Source organism: Poecilia latipinna, unplaced genomic scaffold, assembly GCF_001443285.1.
Source record: "Poecilia latipinna isolate Pla-1442-1.1 unplaced genomic scaffold, P_latipinna-1.0 Scaffold2880, whole genome shotgun sequence".
Lineage (NCBI taxonomy): Eukaryota > Metazoa > Chordata > Actinopteri > Cyprinodontiformes > Poeciliidae > Poecilia > Poecilia latipinna.
Window position 1 is genome coordinate 54,860 of NW_015115496.1, and position 14,055 is coordinate 68,914.

At 37.5% G+C, this 14,055-nt stretch overlaps 1 protein-coding gene and 1 long non-coding RNA gene across 2 annotated transcripts in view; one reads left to right on the plus strand and one right to left on the minus strand.

Moving 5' to 3' along the window:
* The window catches only part of eif3ba (eukaryotic translation initiation factor 3, subunit Ba), a 35,430-nt gene extending 28,181 nt beyond the window's left edge, over positions 1 to 7,249 (plus strand). Inside the window, exons 12-19 of the mRNA XM_015021850.1 lie at positions 2,750 to 2,872; positions 2,964 to 3,042; positions 3,241 to 3,379; positions 3,469 to 3,594; positions 3,698 to 3,775; positions 4,798 to 4,906; positions 4,984 to 5,096; positions 6,718 to 7,249. Of these exons, the coding sequence (XP_014877336.1) occupies positions 2,750 to 2,872; positions 2,964 to 3,042; positions 3,241 to 3,379; positions 3,469 to 3,594; positions 3,698 to 3,775; positions 4,798 to 4,906; positions 4,984 to 5,084 (755 nt within the window). The 3' untranslated portion in view covers positions 5,085 to 5,096; positions 6,718 to 7,249. The remainder of the gene's footprint in view (positions 1 to 2,749; positions 2,873 to 2,963; positions 3,043 to 3,240; positions 3,380 to 3,468; positions 3,595 to 3,697; positions 3,776 to 4,797; positions 4,907 to 4,983; positions 5,097 to 6,717) is intronic.
* A 3,799-nt stretch (positions 7,250 to 11,048) lies between these two features.
* On the minus strand, positions 11,049 to 12,667 carry LOC106939457 (uncharacterized). Its single transcript, XR_001422851.1, has 3 exons — positions 12,533 to 12,667; positions 11,242 to 11,562; positions 11,049 to 11,139 (listed from the first exon to the last, which is right to left on the minus strand). It is a non-coding gene; the product is annotated as an uncharacterized LOC106939457 (long non-coding RNA).
* Between the last annotated feature and the right edge of the window lie 1,388 nt (positions 12,668 to 14,055).

Consider the following 14,055-nt stretch of genomic DNA (forward strand, 5'->3'; position numbering starts at 1 on the left):
GTCTCATATTTGTATGGCATTAAAAGGACGTGGAACTTTTATTTTTCCACTGAAAGCTCTGGTTTGAACAATAAATGGCATGTGCATGTATTGCACATGCCATTTATTGTGAAATTTTATGGATGATCCTCTGATGTCCCATTCTGCTGAAGGCAGCACAGAGCTGCACCACCAGAAACTGACAGAAACACTGAAGAGAAGAAGAGCTATTATTGACGTAGTTGGAGTTCCATCCATGTTTTAATGTTCCAGAGCTCAGTCGTTTTGCAAATAGATCAAAGTTTAAACTGGCATTGTTGTACATCTTTTATCTGGTCATTTTGTGGAATATTTAACAACTAGAAAATGACAAAGAGCAAGAATACTTTTTCCACTCTGATTGGCTGCTGTTGGCCTACAAATTTTAAGTTGATTGTTCATAAAAAAATTTTCATAGACACCTGTGAAAATAATTTCTATTCCCATGGCTTTTTTGTTCTCTGGTAAATTATTTTCGATAATAAATACAGAAACAAGCATAAAAATCAAAACATCTACAATAGTGACAGTAACATTAATAATAAAATAATAGTCAGTGCAAAGTAGCCTACAAATCCTTTGGGGGGGGGGCTGGATATGGGATGGGGGTGCTGGCCCGAAAAAGGTTGAGAAACTGATTTAGTTGGTAATGTTGCATGTTCTAAATTACTTGCATAAACATTGACTGAAAGGACTCTTCTTTAATGTTGAGGGATTTTTGCCTGTAAGACAAACCTTTAGGGAAGAGACATTTTACATTTTGCTTTGCGTTGAAATGTACTGAAGTTTTATTTAAGTTTGAGTGTTTAGCTAATTGTATTGTTAGAAGCAATTCAAAGACACTTTTTATTAAACTGTGGCAATAGCAATGGTATAGTTCATTTCTATCACCACTTTAAGTTTCAGGCTCAGGATTTTTATTTTATTTATTTATTTATTTTATGTTATTTTATTTTTTTTTTTGCTTTAAGCCCTGCATCTTTAATCTGCTCATTTTGTCTCATATTTAACCAATAGAAAATGGCTCAAATGGCTCAGATCAAGAATATTTTTTCTACTCTGATTGGCTGCTTTTAGGCCTACCAATTTTAGGTTGAATGTCCATTCATTACATTTTTCATAGACGCCTGCAAAAATAATTTCTATTCCCATGGCTTTTTTGTTCTCTGGGAAATTATTTTTGATGATAACTCCAGGAATAACCATAAAAATCAAAACAGGCAATAGCGATAGTAATAATAAAATAATAATCAGTGTATTAGCACCCCCATCAAATTCTCTGATGGGGCGCAGTGAGGGACCTGGATAATGGATAGGGTGGCGCTGGCCCAAAAAAGGTTGAGAAACACTGGCCTACCTGGACTGAAAAGCTTCCTTCACTTCCTCCAATTCTAAAACATCATTCTCAATTTCTCCTTCTATTCACTGATTGGCCTGGTAGAAATTCCATTAGACATAATCCAAGTGAAGGGAAGAAAGCTAAACTGTGCTGGAAGTGAGAATTTTTTTGAGCGGAATTGCACATGAAGGCAATGGCCAGGCTAGTAAAAGTTTGAAATTTGGTTTAAATGTTTTTCATTTGTGGATCGGTTGGAAAAAAAAAAAAAAAAAGCCTTTTCAAAGTATTTGAATTTCTGAAGGCTTTTCCTTTTTCAATAATTTTTCCATTCATTTGTTTGTTTGTACTTTCCATCCATTGGTCTGTCCATGTGTGTCGGGGTCACCAGGTCACATGTGAAGACTGTCATGGCCGACTGCTCTAACAGAATGGACATCTTCTTGAAATGTATCAGACAAAACCCCAAAATTAGGGAAATCAAGGACGATTTATTGGAGCACCTTGACAGGTTTCCGCCTGTAGATATTTAAAATTACTATCGTAAATTCTAGACTATAAGCTGCTGCTTTTTTTCCCCATATTTTGAACACTGCAGCTAAAGCACAGTTAATGTGCATTTTTTCCTGCTGGCGAAGCAGTAGCCAATCAAACTGATGAGTAGTTCGCAAAGGTTCAATGAAATTGTGTGATAAGTCGAGAGCACTTTCACAATTCAATGATTGGTATTTTAAATCCAGTGCAATGTGCATACCTTGAAATTTTCTTTTATGTAAAAAAAAAGTTCCTGGATTTTTTTATTTTTATTATCTAACCGTCTTTACTATTAACATTATTGCAGATAAAAACTGTATTTTGTGTCAAAACATCTTGTACGTAGCCTGCATCTGTGTGAGTCTGTGGGTGTGGGCACATGTACGTTCTAATCCTAAATGTTATTGGTCAGTTTACTTATGTTTATTTGGCAGCTTGGCACTCTGTTAGCTAAATACTTTACAGAAAGTCATATTTAGCTGCAGTGAAGCTAGGTAAAAACAAACAAGCTGAGTTTTAACCCTCCTGTACTTTTAAGAGTAGTTGAGTGAACGCCCCTTTGAAGTGGCAGTGTTGCAGCTTTTTATGTATGCTTTTTACATTGGCAGCTTTCTGTCTGAACAAATTTGATTTAGCTGGAGTGAGAGTCAGAATGTCACTGTGGCCTGTAAAAGTGCAGACCCTGGTCTGTCCATTCCTTTATATTCCTTTATCCTCCTTGTCTTTTACCCCTTCCAGTTTGAGAGGGGGGGGGGCGTTGATAAGGTTTTAAAGAGTGACAGCTGGAGAAGTATCTCATGTCAATCTACAGTGTAGTCTTTATATTTACACTTTGATATGTGAATCTTCTGTTCTTTGCAGAAAGCATCATTGCATTTGCTTGGGAGCCAAATGGCAGCAAATTTGCTGTTCTCCATGGAGAGTCCCCAAGAATCAACGCCTCCTTCTATCATGTCAAAAACAATGGCAAGATCGAGCTCATAAGTGAGTAAATACAACAGATGCACAGAAGAATGCTGTCTGTTCTAATCTAATGCGTAAAGTTCTTTGTTTTTTTGTTCCGTTTTGTCTGCAGAGATGTTCGACAAGCAGCAGGCAAACAGTATTTTCTGGAGTCCACAGGGACAGTTCATGGTGCTGGCTGGACTCAGGAGGTCAGAGGTCAAAATGTTTTTGTGTGAAACAAACTCAAGCAGCCGCTGATGAAAAAACAAACATTTTTCTGACACCTCATATGAGAGCTAAGCTCCTGATTCTAAATCTGTTCTGAGGCTTGCAGCCCTGCTCCTCCTCAGCACTGCGGAATGCCTCCAGATGTTCTCACCTTCCTGTTGGTGTGTGTGTGTGTTCAGTATGAACGGGGATCTGGCCTTTGTGGACACCTCTGACTGCACCATGATGAACATCGCAGAGCACTACATGGCCTCCGATGTGGAGTGGGATCCCACCGGTCGATACGTCGTCACCTCCGTCTCATGGTGGAGCCACAAGGTTGGCAACGCCTCCTGCTGGCAGACCAGGGGACATGTCCTCAGGTCTTTTCCTGTTTTCCGCTAACGTCCCCTTCACTCTGGGCTCAGGTGGACAACGCATACTGGTTGTGGACCTTCCAGGGACGTCTGCTTCAGAAGAACAACAAGGATCGCTTCTGTCAGCTGCTGTGGAGGCCCAGACCTCCCACTTTGCTCAGTTCAGATCAGATCAAGGTTTGCTTCCACCTCAACCCTAGATCTTCTTCATGCAGACAACACACACCTGCTAAACCTTAGTCAAGCCTTCTGTGGATTAAAAATGTCCAATTTCTTACAGATGATAAAAAAAGATCTGAAGAAATATTCCAAGATCTTTGAGCAGAAAGATCGTCTGAGCCAGTCCAAGGCGTCAAAGGTTGGATTTTTTTTCATTACTGTTTCTGATGTTTATGCTTATTGCAGGGTTTGTAGTGTTAATTTCCTACTTGGAAATACTTGGATCTATAAAATTTGATCCAAGTATTTCCAGATCTGGATATGAGTGGAGAAGCAATAGTAGTTGCTTTTTAAAAAAAATCTAAGGAAACTTAGCAGATTACATCAAGTCACTGATTTGCAGCATTCACTCCTCCTGGATCAGCAGGGGGCGACAGTGGAGAGGAAAAACTAGCAATCTCTAGCAGATCCAGAAGCGGGCTCAGTACCAGCGGCCAGCTGCCACCACCAACTAAAGAGTTGATGATAGTTGTCGCTTCATCTAGTAAAGAGATGGCTAAACAGAGTAGCTTTGAGCCATCCGACTCTCTCTGTGATTCTGATTATGTTATGCATTAATCTAGTCCTCTATAAGTCTGTCTTTCTCTTGGATCGTTTTTGCAGGTTCCATTTTTAAAACGGCAGCATGTAAAACTGACTTTTCTGAGCTCTCCATAATATTATAATGTTATTCCCTCATCAAAAACCTTCCATAGATTGTTTTATTCATTCTTTCATGCATGTTTGAGAAATCCTTTCATCTCCGTTGCAACCATTCAGCTTCGCAAAACACCTGAGTGGACCTAGCCTGCCTTCAAGGCGCAACTCCTTCTGGGAGCTGCCGTGTCCAAAATGGACACTTATTGTTAGTGTTAAAAGAAATTTTACTTCCTGCTTTAAGTCAAATTTTATGTATAAAATATCATTTATTGTGCTACAAAATGGCACTATGTACCTGGAAATCAAATAATACTGCCCCTTTAAGAGTTAGTTTTACAATTAAAAATGTCCTTATTTGTGTAGTGCAAACCGTGTAGATGCGTGTAATAATCCTAAAGAAATCAGTCAGGTTTGTATTGCCTTGGATGGTCGATTGTGAAAGTCAAACAAAAGTTTAAAAGTTCTCATAAAGCTGTGTGTGTGTGTGTGTGTGTGTGTGTGTGTGTGTGTGTGTGTGTGCAGGAGCTGGTGGACAAGCGCAGAGCCATGATGGAGGAGTACCGTCAGTACCGGGAGGCAGCTCAGCAGCTCTATCATGAACAGAAGAGCCTCCGCCTTGAGCTCAGAGGGGGTGAGAAATCACTTGTATTTTATTGTACCAACAGTCAGATTTTCAGACCAGTCTTTAAAATATTGCTATGTCTTCAGGTGTGGACACCGATGAGCTGGACAGCAACGTGGACGACTGGGAGGAGGAGACTATTGAGTTTTTTATCAACGAAGAAATCATTCCCCTCGGAGATCTGTAGTCCGCTACGCAGGTTGGTCTTGTTCATTCAGCCCATTATTATACAGGAGTCATCCTGGAACCAATATTCCTGGATTATTTTCCTGGAATATTGGTTTAGAATATGAATACTATATAAGTGATCCTAAAGATGCATTTTTCTGGTTGAAAAGCTTCATCACAGGTTTCTTCTTCCATCTTCCAGAAGTGACGAGTTTCCTCATATATGTTAGGTTTGGAAAGAAGGGAAAATAAAAATTGTTAAAAATCAATACAACATAAGCTTGTTGCTATGACGTTGCTAGCAACAGATGTCGTCTGTGCCTGCTGAGATCAGGCACAGACGACATGCGGAGTTGTCTTTGCAAATAAAAACGGTTTTATTTACCTTAACACAAAAACTCAGCTTGTCACACTCGAGTGCCTAACGCTCCTCAGCAGGACAAAGCAGTGCACTGCCTTGCAAAAAGGCACGTTCGAAGAACACACGTAAACCGTCGCATTCAGTGACGTATAGGAAATATCAGTACCAAGGATCAAGGCAGGAGATGGATACAAAACCAAGTTCTGAAGGAATGAACAAACTACAATGAAGAATGAATGAACTTATAATAAACAAAACAAATTGGGCAGGGTACTTGTGAACTATGATATACATGAAAAGTAAAATAAATGAATAAACTAAATTCGGTGTCTCACAATAATTTTTTAATTGGTGTAGAATACTGTGATGTACAGTCTCTAAAAGTGGATACAGATATCTTACATGATTTAAATGGTAATTTGTAATGTATAAGATGGTATAGAAAACCCAGATTGTACAGTGATGTATAAATGTGCAAAATATAAGATGTCATAATAGACCATGCACAGTCCTATGGAAACTATAAAATATTAAAAAATTGTCAATTTATGTAGAATAGTATATAAAATGGAAACAAATCAGATAATTGAATAAAACTATTATCTATGAAAGTAACAATAATTCAACTAGTCAAGAAAAATAATAAAGACAAAGATAATAAAATTGGAATTAAAAAATCTGTATATTGAATTATATATTGACTATATAACTAGAATGTTAAGGAAGTTAAAATGACAAACATCAATTTTTTTCATTTCTAAAAGAAAAACAACTCTTTAAAAATGCTGTCAAAAAGAAATTATTTCAATTTCAATTATGTTCATTTCAGATATTCTGACCTGGTTTAGAACTCGGATAAATAAATAAATGCTCACTTTCTCTTCAGAAAACTGAAAGGCACAGTTCTGTGGAAAGATCTGTGGTGCTGAAACAATTCAACAGAATATGTGTAAGCTTATAAAATTCATATTTTAAACATTTGTTTGTTTTATCTATTTTTAGGCATCAAAATGTAGAATAATTTGAGCCTAATCTGGAAATTGGTACAGATGTTGACCTGGAGCTGATCTAGATCTGTACAGTTCAACTTCAATGTTTTGCACTGAAATGTCTAGAATGTTATACTTATCACCGGTCTTATTGGTACCAACAAAAAAAATGATAATTTGGGAAAGAAGCGCAAATATTGAAGGTAATTCTATTATTTCATTTTTCGTAGGCTTAAAAGGTCCTAGCCTGAGCATCATAGAAGCACAGTAGATAAGCAGACTTGGTATGTTGTGTTTTGCAGTCGATCTGTTTCTGTGTGGAAGGAGTGGAGAGCAGCGGTGCATCTGACTGGAGAAGGACGACGGCCTCACTGTGAATCTCTGGTTCATCTCGAGCCTTGATTTTCAACTCTAGCAACATCATAGCAACACGCCTTGTGGATCAGCAGCCACTTGAGGGAAAAGAGAAGATATTTAAGCAGCATCTTTTTGTCCCTCAGAATCTCTTTACCCCATCATTTTCTCTGTGGAACTTGACATTTAGTAATACTGCCTATTTTTTCTGGACTCACCAACTTTGAACCTCAACTTATTGGACCTTGTTTCTGCTGGAGTTTCCTCAGAACTGGCCTCGTCATGCTAGTGTGTTACTTGGAGACCACACAGAATGCCATACCAATGCAAAGTGAAGGTGTTGAGACTAATCATATAGCCTTGTCGATAAATGTGCTGATGTGGCGTTATAGTGGCCTGTTTCCTCCTCCTTTCAGATTAGGCTTTCACATAGGGAGGGGATGTGCAGCGGGAATAACAATAAACATTCAAACGACAGTACCACTGGGCTCCGTCTCTGGTTCTTTATTATTGATGCAATTCTCAGCTTTCATTTTACTTTTAGCAATTAAAAGCCTCCTCTTCAAAAAACCAGAACTGGAACTTTAAATGAAATCATAAATCAAATATGATATAGAAAATTATTCCACTTTTAACCTCTTCCACATTTAGTTTCTATTAATTCTGATTTTGAAAAACTGGAATTTCTGAAATATGCACTCTACATTTATAAAGAATATTTCTAGTTATGTTCACTTTGCTATAACAATGAAAATTAAGGAGACTCAAAAAAAGTCAGCTACTCTCATACTGTCTAATCTCAACTTTTAAAAAAGTGATTTAATTGCGCTTGAACACCAAACGTCATAATTCATAAGCAAACATCAACTTGCTTAGGGGTCATTGTCTTGTTATATGTTCCAATTCTGCTTCAGTTTTAGGAATTTTATAAGTCTTATTTCTTTCAAATACCCAGTAAATTCATGTGCACCTAAGCTGAATATCAGATGTTCAAATAGGGCAAACCTCTTGAAATACTGAGTCACTATATTGTAACCATGTGCAGCTAATGTGAAGCAGTGTGAAACTCCTTTGTCTTTCATGCAATGAAAGTCTTCAACTCCTCATTGGAGGTTGGAAGGAGGGTTAACAGGATTACTGGTACAACAGAAACGGAGCGATTATAGGATTGGGCTGTTAATGAATTGAATGACAACATTAAGTACTTGATGTTTCGGTACAATGTGGCTGTTTGGAATTGAAATTTTCCCTAAGGGAAAACTCAAAAGCGATTAATAAAGTAACTATCTATATGGTGTCCCAATTTATTCTCCATCAGAAAATGTTTCTTTGATTTATATTGTATAGAAAAAAATTTTTTTCTTTAATTCTTGCTTGTTTCTATTGGTAATTCTTCAAAACTGATCAAATTGAAATTCAGTATTATGTCAGAAAAGCACACAAGTTGTATCCCGTTTTATTCAATTAAGGATATTCTTCCTTGTCTGATTTATTTAGGAGAAGACTTTACAAATTCAGCATTATAAACTGAAGGAAGACATGGGACTATCATCTGATTACATTCGCTACCTCTGAACTTTTTCACATTCTGGGGTTGGGTTACCCACATACAGTGAGTTGCGAAAGTATTCCCTTGAACTTTTCCTATATTCTCACATTATAACCAATTATAAATAGAGAGTTTAACACACAACGTGGTATACAATTGTGAAGTAGAAAGAAAATGATACATCATTGAAAACGTTTTACAAATAAAAAACTGAAAAGTGCGGTGGGCAAAAGTATGCAGGTCCCTGAGTCAACAGTTTGTGGATCCACCTTTTGCTGCAATTCCAGCTTAAAGTCTTTCAGGGTTTGTCTACCACAGCTTTGATCATCTAGTGGCTGAAAATTTTGCTCATTATTCTTCTGCAAAATTCAAATTCAGACATACATAATTGATCCCAAAGTAAAACATCTCAAGCTCAGTCAGATTAGATGCAGAGCATTTGTAAACGGCAGGTTTCAGATCTTGTTTTAAACCATTCTATTGAGACTTTGGCTCTACCGTATAGTTTTTACAATATCTGTTCTGCCTAACAGGTTCCAATCAAATTCCTAAGTCACGTTGCTGATTGATATTTGTGTAGTATGAAATATTTTGATCTGGCTTTTACTTTGTTATATTCACTTAGTGGATATATCACTAAGTGAATATAATACGGTTTTTAAGTGCAATTAAATCACAGTATAAGAGCAGTTTACAGTGGTTATAACAGGAACTAATTGGGACCAAAATAAGACAGAAAGTTATAAGTATACAAAATGCATATCTCGTGTTCTATATACCTTGCAAATAGGGGACAAAGACAAAAAAAATACAATAATGGGGTTCTGGCTGAGTTTCATAGAATTAACTTTTAATCAGACTGAGATATTGAAAATCAATAAAAGCACTAATCAAATTGAAATTCAATTTGATTGGCAACTTGGTTGCCATTTTGGCTAACCTTTCTTAATGTTGGCTGGAGATTTTCATATGCAGCTGTAATACGTTCCTTCTCTGACCTCGGCAGGGAAAGGACAGTGCTCCACTGCTCAATAACAAAGGCAGGTTCCTGAATGAGCTTTTGGTGGGCAAGCTCCTCAAGTAGTAGTTCAATTTTATCAGCTGTTGGTACTCTTTGACAGTTATGGATATCCATGATTTCCAGAAGTTCTTCTCTGTCAACACTCTGAAAATCTGAAAGGCAAGATTCAAACACCATTCGATCGTACTCTGTAACATACCTTAAGAAGCTATCAACAAGAGGACTCTTTATAGAACCCAGAACTGCTTGTTCCAGTATTACTGGAGCAAGTTTTATAGGCAGGTACTTCTGTTTTTGCCAGCCAAAGGCAATAATTCAGCCAATGCTTTCCCATTGTTGCTGTCCAAAATCATGACACAAGTAGGGCACCTTAAAGTTATTGCCCATTGTGTACTGTTCATAAAAGTCCTGCCAAAACTCTGAGAGGACATCCCTCAAAACTCCTCCATCATCAACAGCCTTTTCTCTCCTTCCATCAGGGAGCACCACTTGAATATATATGTCCTCCTGAGTGACACCTGGATCACAAAAATGTGAAATTAGTTCTTTCAGGATCTGGCCACGGTGAAGAACAAGGCTTTTCTTAATCCCTTCTCTCTGAACAATGGGCACGTTCAAAGAATCGGTAACACTTTATTTGAAGGGGGTTGAATAAGACTGTCATGACACTTTCATAAACGTGACATAACACCTGTCATGAACATGAATAAGTCTTCATGAATATTTATGACTGTTGTCAAAAAGCGTCATTCGATAAATTATGACACTTTTATTACAAAGTTGACATTCGAAATGTCTTTGTTATGACAACTTGACATTAACCAAGAAATCATTACTGTTTAAACTTTACCTTTAATAACATAAAGTTACCTAATTTTTAAAGTGCAATCAGTAATACTTTTATAACAAATTTATATGACAGTCTTATTGAACCCCCTTGAAATAAAGTTTTACCAATGACATTTCACCACGACTCTTACTTCCCTCAATTGGTTCAGATGGTAATGATTACATATACAGAATTGTTTAAGTTTCTGAAAAGTAAGAAGACAGAGGCGAGTTGGAAAGTTCAACAGTAGCAGCTTGAGTAGACCAGAATATGGTGCACAATACTCAAAATATGTTTTTCCTTCTGTTTTCTGTTGAGTTGCTTGCGATTGCTTTTTCCACCCAGGCATGACAGCTGCACACTGATGTGCAGTTTTGACAGGGGGGGTTTGGGGAAAATAAGATTTTGTGTAATGAAGAAGTTTTTGAACACAAGGCAGAATAATAGAAGGTGAAGATTATCTCAGAGAGACTTCCCAGCAGACTCACACATGGAGCAAAAACGGAGCTGAGATTCACAAGTAAATCTCTATGTGCTTACACAGGCAGAAATTTGCATGTCCATTTTTTTTTTTTTGAAACAGAATGGATATCCATAGTTCTTTTTTTGAATCTTTTTCTTTGTGAAAGAGCTCAAATGATCATGAGTAAGCCTGAGGAATCTTAATTCCTCTGGCTTAGTTGTCATTTACATAAAATAAACTGTTTGGTCCAGAAGTTATCAGATGAAAACAGCAGCAAAGAGAAGAAAAAAATTAAGAAAAGGTTTAAAAATTGCATCAGCGATGTCTCGATACCGATATTTGTATTGGTTAAATATAAGTTATTTGATGATCCCCTGAAATTAAAAAAGAAATAAAAAAAGACAAAAACAGAAGAAGAAGAAGGGAGATGGTGTGAGGGAGAGAAATTATCTGCAGTTTAGAGATATTTGGAGGTAAACAAGCAGACTGTCCTCTGAGCTCAGCTGGGCTGCAAGAGGAGAGGAGAAAAATAAGTTAGATCATACCTAAAAAGTCTAATAAATACTAACTGGATAACTATTCTGTATTGGTACTGGGAATCGACACGTACCTAAACTGAAGAAGTCATGTGGTGGTGATGATGGTGCCTGCTCACCTGTACGGATTTTCACAATACTGCTTGGAGGCCCTCGCCCAACACTATTGGAGGCCAGGACACGGAATTCGTATTCAGAGAAGGGGCTAAGACCGCCAATGCTGTAGCGACTTGAAGCTACACCATCTATCTCCTGAAAACCATTGCCAGAAGTTTTAGAACGGTACTGAACCAAATAGTAGGACACAGGCTCAGCGTTTCCAGACTTCCATGTTAGAGTAACACTGGTGGCTGTGGTCTCTACCACCTGCAGAAAGGTAGGCATCTTCAGAAGAGCTGTCAGAAAATGAAGACAGGAGGTTTAGTAAGACAAAAAATGACTTCTGTTCTCACATAAACCTAACTGCTTAATTGTCCTGGAAGTCTTTTAGCTTATATTACTAAATATTATGCTAATAATTAAACTTTTTAACCATACAGTCTGCAAAGCAAGAGCTATACAGGATGTGAATGATGTGAATAACATCATATAACATATATATGCTATATATGTGAATAACATACAGGGTTTCCCCCAGCATATTATAAGAAAAAATACATATATATCACTTAAATTTCTTATTTTTATCTTAAAGTCTCTGTTGTTCTGACAGTTTCAATCGCAGAGCACATTTATTGATAAAAGATAGGTTTATAGTTTATGCATTTAAAGCCAGCAGAGCAGGCTGGTGCATCTGCTTTATCTGTTAAGTTTACCTCAGCGCGGAGCGGATCGCGCACGCCTCCTTTCACTCAAACTGGACACATGGTGACCTGTATGGATATTTACATCAATCCTCTGTGAGGAATTTTGGTCTTAGGAGAACCTTCAAGGTAGGAGTTTAAAACGAACCGCATTAGCTCTGGTTGTGCAGCTCTGAACCACCGGAATAATTTGTAGTCACGCTTTCAGAGGCGCGCATTGAGGGAGTGGTGAGAATGATTTATCTTTGTGAACAATTATGTTTGTTCGCAAACATAATTGTGTGTTCACATAATTGTGAACACACAATTATTTACATCTCAACACGTCAGCGTCAGCCTCGGCTCCAGACGAGTTTAACGGGGGCATCGAGGGTTTAATACTATCATGCATTTTACGTGACGGGTGGCAACCCCAGTCTATACTATAAAAATGTTATTAAGATTAGAGCCTAAATACGTTCTATTTCCAAAACAGAAAGGCTACGTAATGTTAGCCAGTTAACAAATTACTATTGCTAGCCTAGCATATCAACTAACAGCTAGAAAAAAACAAAACACGTACCTTCGTAGTCAAACTGGTATCAATCAGCGAGGAATTTTTCCATTTTAGATTATGTTGATGAAGAAAAACTGTTTGCAAATAGTGATATATCTTCAAATCGTATTTGTGGCAGCTTCTTTAGAGTCCAGAAACAGCGTTAACTGCACACACCGGAACTAAAGACACACTGGATTGAGGGATGAATGAAAGGGTTTTAAGGCACTCCCCCTGCTGGCAACCCCATGCGTAGCATCATAAAACAATATGGAACGATACACTTTGAAAATATATCCAAATACATGAAAACAGAAATGAAAAATACTTCTACAAATAGATGGGCTGTCATTGGTCTTACAGTGTATTACAATAACATCATTGAATATTTATACATTGATATCTTGTATACTTAGTATCATGCACAGTTTTGTAATATAATAAAATTTGTAATTTGTTATAATATATATATTTTTTTAATTATTAATATTTGTCGGTCTCTTTAATTTGATCAGGTTTTGATCTGGGTTGGGCTTGTTTGGAGCGTTCCATTTTCAATGACAGTCCTATGCTGCCATCTAGTGGAGGGTTAGGAATATAGGATGAAACTCACTTGCACATTACAGCAGACAAAATAAACAAACAAAAAAATGGTAGGGGGGACAATCTTGGGACAGAGAATATGTTGAAGGGGCCTCACATACCCTCCATGTTTTGTCGGTGTGGCTCCTTCCCTTGACACAGCTGCCATTGACCTCCATTCATTTGAAGAATTGCTCACTCAAAACAACTCCAAAAAAGTGCTCTTTTGACCAAACTTGGTTATCTATGCCCCCTCCAACCATCTGCAGGTGCCCACCATGTTTGGTGGTCTGAGCTAAAGACTCCCATTAATTTTTCTGCCTAGTCAGTCTGGCTAGGAATGTCCTAAAGTTTTTAACTCTAACCTCAGTGACCTCTTACTTCAATTTAGCCAGATTTTATTAAATTTTTATTTGCTTTTTAACTCTGTTTTGGAAATAAATCACACAACTTTTAAAATGCCATCTCTGAGCCTCTGTTGGATGAAGGATTTGCTGCTCAGAAGACTGGACTTTGGTTTTAAGCACCTACTCTTTTACTCTTTTAACCATGTTTTTTGATTGATTTCTCTTCAAACTCAGTTTTTAAAACAGAAATCACAGCTCAGATTCAAATCTCATCTCTGAGCTTCTGTGATGTGCCAAAAATGTGTGCAAATGCCATTCTGAACATCAGAAATGGCCTTTAAAATGTCTCAGCATTTCAGCATTTCCCAGAATGCATTGCATAGTGGGGCTTCAAATTCTAGCTTGTAGTTCAACTGTGTTTGCTGCAAACCTTAATAAACCATATACTGTTGTGATCAGAATGAGCTCAGCTGTTGAACTGGATGACTTAGAATGAACTTGGAAACATGTAGAAAATCAGCACCATGACTCAGAATGGGGTGCATTTTGTTGAACTGCTGCCTGCTGATCATAGAGGACACATCCCATGGTGGCAGCTTTGGGTAAGTTAATGTGGTCATG